The 10,017-nt window shown below is 40.6% G+C and overlaps 1 protein-coding gene across 1 annotated transcript; it reads right to left on the bottom strand.

The window, feature by feature from the left end:
• Window positions 1–1,878: 1,878 nt before the first annotated feature.
• On the bottom strand, window positions 1,879–2,841 carry LOC149205199 (uncharacterized). The gene has a single exon (XM_089397341.1). The coding sequence runs from the start codon at window positions 2,839–2,841 to the stop codon at window positions 1,879–1,881; it is 963 nt and encodes a 320-aa protein (XP_089253467.1).
• Window positions 2,842–10,017: the final 7,176 nt, after the last annotated feature.

The following is a 10,017-nucleotide window of genomic DNA, read 5'->3' as shown; positions in this document are numbered from 1 at the left end:
CGGTGGCACGGTCCCGGGTGGAGGTCCTGCGACGCGCCACCGCGGGCGGCCGGGAGGGCCCAATTTTTTTTTAAATAAAAAACTTTGTTTAAAAAAAAAAAAAAAAACCTTGTTTAAAAAAATAACATTTTTTAATAATTATTTTTTTTAAATAATAAAAAAAAAAAACAAAATTGCTAAGCAATTATTTTATAATTTTTTAATATATATTTTTCTAAATAAAAAATAATAATATGTATAATTTTTGTTTTTTTTTTTTTTTTTTCAAATAAAAAAGGTAAGTTTAATCATTTTTTTTTCTTAAATAGAAAAATAAATGTTTCTTTAAATTTTTATTTTTTTTTTAATTTTTTGGTTTTTTTTGTTGTTTTAATTTCAGTTTATTTTTATTTTTTTATTTTTTTTAAATGTTTTTTTATGTTAATTTTAGTAGTTTTTTATTTTTATTTTTGTTGATTTTCTAATTTTTTTTTAATCTAGTTTGTTTTTAATTTTTTTTCCTAGGATTTTTAACGTTTTATATATATATATATATTTTAACGTTTTATATATATATATATATATATATATATATATATATATATATATATATATATATATATATAATTTTGTATTTTTTTCCTAATTCTTTTATGGTTTATGAGATAATTTTTTTTTTTGTCTTTTTAATATATATATTTTTAAGTAATTAACATTTTAATCTTAATTTTAGTAGCTTTTAATTTTTTTGTTTGTTAATTTTCTATGTTTTTATTAAATTTAGTTTGTTTTTAATTTTCATTTTTTCTTTTTAGTTTTTTGATAATGTTTTTTAAATTTTTCTATTTTTAACTAAATTTTATAGTTTGTTTCAATTTTGTTTTTCTTTTCCATATATATATATATATATATATATATATATATATTATTTTCTTTTGACAATTTTTTTTTTCTTTTCCATTTTTTTTAAATATGCTTTTTTACTATTTATTTGTTTATAATTTTTAAGTGTTTTTTAGTTTTTTCATTGTTTTAATTTTTTAAATTTTAATTTTATTTTATGTCTTCATTATTTGTTTGAAATTTTAATTTTTCAGGGTCATGATAAAATATTTTACGCTATTATTTCGAAATGTTGAAATAATTTTTTTTTTCGACAATAACGGTTAGTTTTATTTAGGGCGGCAAACTAGCTGCCGCATGCTCATACAATACAGCAGAACTAGAAACAGAATTTCGAGGGAAGCTGTTTGGATTTGCTATCAAGGAGACCAGAGGCATTTCACTGAGAAAGGTTCGCCTCTCTTTCGGATTTTTACCAGTCAGCCAGTTGAACAGAATCAAATGAAAGAACGCTTCGCCTCCTTTGTCAAGAAGTCCCTCAAAGCCAGTTGATTTGCTGTAGGACAGGATGGAGCATCGCACAAGGGCCAGAGGACTTCCCTGGGCAATTCCTGATCGTGCAACACATAAGAGCAGCGGTGCTATTGATTGGTGGAAGATACTGGTTATCCACGTCTACTTTGGAGAGGCTACTACTGTAACGGAGGAGCTCCATCGCAGGCCCCAATTTTTTCCTCGCACATAGATTGCCACCTTTTGGGGATGAGAAGCTTTGTTAATGCTGGAAATGGCCTTCAGATTTGATAACTGAGTAAAGGTCAAAACTGGAACTGAGCTGCCTTCTTAAAGGTCTTTTGTGGGCTCTTGAAAACCAGATAATCGACAGGAAACAAAGGCCATTGAAAGGGAGATTAACAGAGAATGAAAACAGGACTGAGACCACCGTTTTAAACAGATTGAATAAACTTTGAACTGAGATCCCATAGAGTAAGTTATTGCAGAGAAAAGAGATAGCCCTAAGATCAATTAGGATAGGAACTTCGGCCAGCAGAAACATTAAGGGATGGAGCAGGAGGATTCAATCGAATTGACCACCAGAGATCTCCGATTACAGAGGGAGCCAAGATTGGCCTCCATATCAGCTTGAGAGTTGAGATTCCTTAAAATGTGGAAGAAGGAGATTTTACTGAACTTGGGCAATAATAGCCAGATTTTTTTGATAATAGTGGCTAAATGAACCTGGTGGGAGGTCTTAGGATAGATCAACGCCTGGATGATAAGTTTAGAATCTCCAAAGACAGAGAGAGAGAGGATATTTCTATTGATCGCCAAATTCAGCCCCTGCCACAGTGCCAGAGCCTCCGCTCTGTTGTTGGTTTTGATTCCCAGACCCCAATGGAATCGCAATTCCGGAGAGCCTCCAAGTCGCAATAGAACCCCACCACTGCCAGCAAACCCGGGGTTTCCTTTAGAGGCCCCGTCGAAGAATAAACAATGATCATCCAGGGCCGATCTCCACTTAATAAACTCCAATTCCTCCAGCCTAATCTCCCAGTTGGCATGGGCGATTGCAGGAGGGATGGACCTTTCCTTCAAATTTGGAACCAGATCTTTAAGCCATTGCTCCTCCTCTTTGACCAGGCTCATTTCATTCCTTGGGGAAGTATTGGCTTCCAAAGCCTCGCCCAGCAAAGCTTTGATTTTAGAAATAACTCTTATAGAAGTGCAGCTTTCTCCTCGGAAAATTCTATTATTCCTTTCCAACCACAGCTTCCAGCAGATGAATTTAGGGATCCACATCCAACTTGTTTTAAGAAGACTTTTTTTTGTGAGGCAGAAGGGAGATAAACTGGCCCAAGTTCGGAGCAGAGAAGGAATGCTATCTGGGAGATCAAGTTTAGCAGGACCTAACATCAGTACTCCCCTCCAGACTACTTGAGCAAAGGGGCAAAGCAGCAGCAGGTGATTGACAGTTTCTTCATCAGACAAGCAAAGGGGGCATCTGGAAGGCCCTTCCATCCCTCGTCTACGCAAATTATCTCTGGTAAGAATGCTTTGGTGTGCAACAGTCCAACAGAAGAAGTCAATTTTGGGGAGAGAGGGGAAATCCCATATAAATTTCCATTGAGCTGGGTTAGGAGGAACATGTGGGACAACCATAATTCTTTTATAACCTTCAGAAGCAGTGTAAGAGCCTGAGAGGGAGCCCTAGCCTCTTTTGTCTTTAGTAGTGGCCTTTGATGGAGATTTGCCTTGAAGCAGATCTAACAGTAAAGAAGCTTCCCCCTGCAGCATAAGGGGGACCTCCCCCAGATTCCAACAGTCCCAAGTTCTATCAGGAGCATCCTTCCAATTCGATATATCCCACAGAGTGTACAAATTGCGGGTCTGAAGCCAATCTTTGATGTTTGCTAGACCTTCCACTTGGTTCAATGGATGATCACCCAGAATCGAATCTTCCCAGATGTTGATTTTTCTCCCATTACCATGGATCCAGTAAAGATAATGGCTGAATTGCTCCCTAGTAGAACTGCACAGATTGAAAATCGGGGATCCCTTTAAAGATCTTGGGGGCTTATCCAAGCATCTCAAGCGTTGCCCTTGGAATTATTTCTTCCAAATGACTCTTTTACTCCAGCTAGATTTTCCAGAGACTAAATTCCATAGGATCTTGGATCCCAAAGCAAGGTTTTAAGCAGCCAAGTTACGCAGGTGGAGGCCTCCTTCCAGAAATGGTCTCTTGAGAATTTCCCAATTCACTAAATGGATCCTTCTATCGTTATTATTCCCACCTTCCCACAGGAATCTTCTCAACAGACTGTCCATTTTACTGAGAAAGGTTTTGGGGGCAAGGAGAACAGAGTTTTGATATAGAGGCATACTTATAAGGACCGATTTCATAAGGATGACTTTCCCTGCATTATTCAGCCAAGAGGCACCCCAAGCTTGGATTCTATTCTTTATCTTATTGAGCAGTGGCAGCCAATGAGCAACTTTAGGCTTAGATTTGAAGATTGGGATCCCGAGGTATTTAAATGACTCCCAATTTCGAATTCCATCCATTTCTAAAAGCCTTGCAATATCTGACAACTCCTTGATCGAGCAGTTCCAGCCATAGATAGAGCATTTTCGATAGTTAATTTTGCTGCCCGAGAACAACCTGTAAATGTCCAGCTCCTTCTTGAAGGATCTGGCAGAGATTATGCTGGCTCCTCCAAGCAGCAATGTGTCATCGACGAACTAGGCATGGTTAATGTCTTTCACCTTGTGAGTAGTTCTGAGGCCAGGCAGGGTTTGATTCTGCTGATTATGATCGAGTTGGAAACTCAGCATCGAGGCCTGAATAGCATAGAGGAGAGGAGACAAGGGACATCCTTGTCTAAGTCCCCTAGAAGCTTGGAAGAAGTTAGTAGAACGGCCATTGACCAGTGGCGCGATCCATGGCGAGGCAATACAGGCTTTCACCCAGTTTATGAAGTCCGTTGAAAATCCTAACTTCTTCATCACAATGAACAAAAATTCATGTCTCACCCTATCAAATGCGTTAGCCAGATCGAGCTTAATCACCATACCTTTCTCGTTTCTTTGGCAACTAGAGTGAACTGCTTCTTGCACCAGCACAATGTTGTCCAATATCTTTCTTCCTTTTATGAATCCGCCTTGGTTTTCAGGGATGATGTCTGGTAGTATGTTTTTAAGTCTGTTGGCAATTATTTTGGAGACCAGCTTATAACTGGAATTGCACAAAGATATGGGCCTGAATCTGCTGAAGTCTGAGGCTCCTTTTTCTTTTGGGATCAAGGTGAGAAAGTCCGAGTTGATGCCACCGCTCAGCTTTGCACAGTTCTGGGACTTTTTTACCATTCTCAATAGGTCTTTTTTTATTGTTGACCAGCAAGTCAATAGAAACCTGACAGAGAACCCATCTGGGCCTGGGGCTTTATCAGGCTCCATGCTGTCCAGAGCTTTCTTAAGTTCTTCCATACTGATCGGAGCTGTCAACATGGCATTATCTGATTCCTGGACGCACTTGGGAATTAATTCAATCAGGTAGGCATGAGGATCAATAGCTGGTTCTTCAGGAGCCGAATAAAGATCTTGAAAGGAGTAAGCAGCTCTCTTAATGCCATCGAAATCCTTAACCACAGTGTTTTGGTAATGTATCTCAGAAACTGATTTGAAATTCTTTCGAGCTTCGGCTTGCTTATGAAAGAAGCTGGTGTTTTTGTCTCCAGACTGCAACCAAAGATTCCTAGACTTTTGTCGCCAAAATTCTTCCTCCTCCCTGCTAGATCTATGAACCTCTTTTTGAAGCTCGACTTCTTTTTGGAGAAGACTTTGAGATACAGGACTATGCTCCATATCTAATTGGTGAGCAGCAAGACTGTTTAGAGTTTCTTTTCTTTTGGCAGTAGGGGTTTTCAATCTTTTAGCCCACTCTTTAAGGCTTCTTTTTAGGCCCCTGATTTTCTCTTCCCACACAAAGAATGGAGAACCGTGGACAGGCCTATTCCAGGATTCGGAAACCACCTCTTGGAATCCTTCTTGTTGAATCCACAGAAGGCTGAAACGGAAAGGAATGGGGCCTAGATTACCATCCAGGGAAAGCTCGAGGAGGATGGGCTTATGATCAGAAGTGAGATTTGGAAGAATTTTAGAGGTGGCCATGAGACCGCATGTCAGGAAAGTAGAGTGGACAAGGAATCTATCTAAACAGGCAGCAATGTGATTGGGGGCTAATCTTTTGTTGGACCAGGTGTATTTACCTGAAGATGGTTTAATATCCTCCAGATCCCAGCCCAACATTATATCTTCAACCCATTCTCTGGCAGGATCCCTGACAATGGAGCCTCCCTTTTTCTCATCAAGATCAAGGGTGACATTCAGGTCACCTGCAATAATGATATTTCCAGGATTTTACTTTGAAAAAAATGAATGAAGCGAGTTCCAACAAATTTTTTTCTCGCCTGGCAATACAGGAGCATAAACATTAAACATACTTACTTGTTGACCAGAATCTTTGTGGATGAGCTGAGTGAAAAGCCAGTGGGGGCTACGTTTTTCTTGAATAAGGTCATATATGGCGCTGTTCCAAAAGGTGGCTATTCCACCAGAAGCGCCTCTTGCACTAACCACTCTTCCATGACCTTTTTACCAAAAATCTTTACTAGAATGGAGGAGAGGAAGATCCTCCAGCTTTGTCTCCTGGATGAGGAGGATTTCAGGCGAATATATTCTCACTATATATTTCAAGGCTTCCTCTTTCAACCTGCTACCTAAACCTCTGCAGTTCCAGGAGATGTATTTCATTATTTACTGACTTGGGGGGATGAGGCTCCTATTGGAGCCCTGTTACTCTTGCGCCCAGATCTGGTATTCATCATTCCTTTGAGGGTTTTTTGGGAACCTTGTAGGACATCTATATAAGTTTTTTCCTCTCTCTATTTCTTCTTGGATTTCCGTCCCCTAGTCATCTTGATAGGAGTGACTAGCGAGTTGTCAGTTTCGGAATCTCTCTCTTCTGATTCTCCATCAGAGTCGGAGGCTAGACTGATGTGCTCTTCATTGCCTTCATTTCCCCTCTGACAGTCATCAACTGGTGGAACAGTTGATTCGACTTCATTTTCTTTCGCTTGCTTCACCTTATTTTATGTTTCCTCTTGGGTCTCCATGACATCCACCTTTTCTCCTGAGGAGGAGCCATCTTTAGAAGCAGCAGCGGCTTTTGAATTAGTTTGAGGCTTCCCCATTGGAACGGAATTGTTCTGCCCCGGGGGCTTTGGAACACCCTTTCCCTTTTTGATTTCTTTCCACCCTTCATCTTCAACCGTGTTCCCTATTGGAGCTTTTGGGCAGTTTCGCTAGAAATGTCCATGCTCGTGACAGGTTCGGCATTTGAAAGGCAACTGCTCGTAGTCCAACTTCTAGTAATGCTGCCATTCTCCAACTGTAAGTTTGACCGCTTCTGGCAGACCGGCTTCCAGATCGACTTCCACGCAGATTCTAGCACATGTATATTGGCCCTTGTGATCAGCTTTGTCAATGAAATGACCCAGCCCATTACCAATATTCTGCAGGGATTGATAGCTCCAGCAATGTATCGGGAGATTAGGTAGTCGTACCCAGACCGGCGCCTCCTTAGGGACATCGACAGAGGGATCGAAGTCAGGGCTCCATTTGTTAAGATACAGTCCCTGATTTCCCATAAAATACGGTCCGTTTCTGAACACCAGATCTCGATCTTCTTTGGTGTTGGCATTATGATTCAGGTGTTGTACTTGATGGCAAACTCTTTCAGATGGTAAATCAAGAAGGACGCAGGAAATTTTGTTCAGCAAGTGCGTCCCCGCAGGTATTCCATACAGAACCCGCGTCCAGGGACGCTGGCCAGCCGTTCAGAAGGTGCGTCCGCCCAGTGCACACATTTCAAGGTAGAGAAAAGCTCGTGGGGGCTTCTTGTGTGGTATCTAGCCGACGGTTGCGTGTTTCTATGGTGTCGGCTCGTGGTATTGTTCCACGCTTTGGGGAGAAGCTTGCCTATATAAAGCAAAGGAGTTCATTTGGATTACGTATCATCTTGGTTGATTATCTCTTGGTGTGATCTAGTCCATATCTTTAAGGGTAAATCTTCTAATGGACTACGATCTATATGGCGCATGATCAGATCTGTGGATCTGAGTGTTTGGGTTGGTTCTGAAGTCCTCTTATCTTCTATATCTAAAAGGACGCAGATTCAGTGAAGGGAAAGTGCGCCGGGACGCAGTACAGTAAAGGATCAGGTGCGTCTCTGAAGCGAAGGACGCGGCGCGACTGTGGTATTGGGTGCGTCTCTGAAGCAAAAGACGCGGCGCGATAGTGTTGATGTGTGCGTCGGTCGCAGACAAGCAAAAGTAACAGTGCGTCTGCACGCAGAACAGCATAAGGTATACTGCGTCCAGTCGCAGGCCACAGAAAGAAAATATGCGTCCCTGTCTCAAGATGATCTGTTAACTGTATATTTCTGTTCATAAGGTGTTCTGGGTTGTTTCTGTAATTACTGATCTGATATCTGTAGTAGACTGTATCTGTTGTATACTTGTTGATCATTTTGAAAAAGAAGTAGGGGGTTGTAGCTCCCTTCCAGGAGAAGTCTGGAAAACAAGAAAGAGTTGTAGCTCTTTGCAGGTTGCAGCCTGCGTGCTGGTAAAGGACTGCACCAGTACAAAATCATTGTAAAAAGAATTTCTTGAAAGAAGATAGAGACATTATTGCAGCAGGTGGTTTTTCTCCCGCATTGGGTTTCCACCTTACATCTTGTGTTCTTTGGTGTGACTGTCTATTTTCTTTATTCATGCTCATTGTTTTATGGTACTGATATGCAAGAATATTTCAAAAGATCAAATAAGGAAGATTTGGTAAATTGCTAGATAATACTGATTCCCCCCCCCTCAGTATTATTTCCAACAATTGGTATCAGAGCAGTAATTAGAAACAAAGCCAGACTTGTTTGTAAAGGGTATGCGCAGCAAGAAGGAATAGACTTTGAAGAAACTTTTGCTCCTGTTGCAAGACTTGAGGCCATCCGAATGTTTCTTGCTCTCTCAAGTTGTCAGAACTTCAAAGTATTTCAAATGGATGTGAAATCAGCTTTTCTGAATGGAGACTTGGATGAAGAAGTGTACATTGAACAGCCAGATGGTTTCATTCTTGGAAACGATCCAAATCTTGTATGCCGATTAAAAAAGGCTCTCTATGGTCTCAAACAAGCTCCAAGGGCTTGGTACTACCGGTTGGACAAATATCTTCATCAACAAGGTTTTTCAAAAGGTTCAGCAGATAGCAATCTTTATATAAAAGTTGAAAATGACAAATTACTAATACTTGTTGTGTATGTAGATGACATTATTTTTGGCAGTAATGAAGAAGCTATGAGTCAAAGCTTTGCCTCAGTCATGCAGAAAGAATTTGAGATGTCCTTGCTAGGAGAACTGACATACTTTCTTGGTTTGCAAATCCAACAAAAGAAAGGAGGAATCCTTTTATCTCAAACCAAGTATCTCAAGCAGATTTTGAAGAAATATGGCATGGAAGATGCAAAACCAGTATGTACACCCATGGTTACAGGATGTAGTCTCAGTGCAAATGACGAATCTGCAGCAGTTCATCAACCAACCTACAGATCTATGATTCGAAGTCTACTATATTTGACAGGTACCCGACCAGACATCATGCATGCAGTTGGAATAGTTGGAAGGTTTCAGGCAAATCCAAAGGAGACTCATCTTCAAGCAGTAAAGAGAATCTTCAAATATCTTCAAGGGACTCAAAATTATGGCCTATGGTATCCTAGAGATACAGATCTCACTCTTCATGCTTATACAGATGCAGATTGGGCCGGAAGCGTGGATGACAGGAAAAGCACAAGTGGTGGTGCATTCTTTATGGGTTCTAGACTGGTATCTTGGTTCAGCAAGAAACAGAGTTCAATTGCCTTGTCTACAGCTGAAGCGGAATATGTTGCGGCTGCATCTTGTTGCACCCAACTTCTTTGGATGATGCAGACTTTGCAGGATTATCAAATCACTTGTACACCTCCTATTCCTATCTTATGTGACAACACAAGTGCAATCAGCATCTCAAAGAATCCGGTTATGCATTCAAAAACCAAGCACATACCAATCAAGTACCATTTTCTCCGGGAACAAGTACTTGAACAGAAGGTCAAATTGGAGTATGTTCCTTCTAAGGAACAAGTTGCTGATATTTTCACCAAACCGTTGCCCAGGGACACTTTTGAATACCTCAGGCAAAAGCTGGGGGTTGTTGATGCATCATCTCACTGTTGACCATCTTCCTATTGATGGTATAGGCTCAGGGGGAGCACATAATGCATTGTTGGCATTATGGAGAAGGAGATCTTGGAAATAGCTGCAATATGTCTCTGTCTCCTTCATGATGGATTTCTGGTTACAAATCTGGAGAAGCATGAGCATAGGGGGAGCATACCCTTTGCTCTTGATGTCAAAGGGGGAGAATGATGAAGCTGAAGATTATGTGGTTGCCATCAAGTCCAAAGGGGGAGTTTGTTGGCATTATGATTCAGGTGTTGTACTTGATGGCAAACTCTTTCAGATGGTAAATCAAGAAGGACGCAGGAAATTTTGTTCAGCAAGTGCGTCCCCGCAGGTATTCCATACAGAACCCGCGTCCAGGGAC

This window comes from Pinus tabuliformis, chromosome 1_2 (genome assembly GCF_031772625.1).
Source record: "Pinus tabuliformis cultivar Carrire ecotype Pingquan chromosome 1_2, CPIR1, whole genome shotgun sequence".
NCBI classification, from domain to species: Eukaryota; Viridiplantae; Streptophyta; class Pinopsida; order Pinales; family Pinaceae; genus Pinus; species Pinus tabuliformis.
Note: the sequence above shows the minus strand (reverse complement) of the source record. Positions and strands in the feature narration are given on the sequence as shown.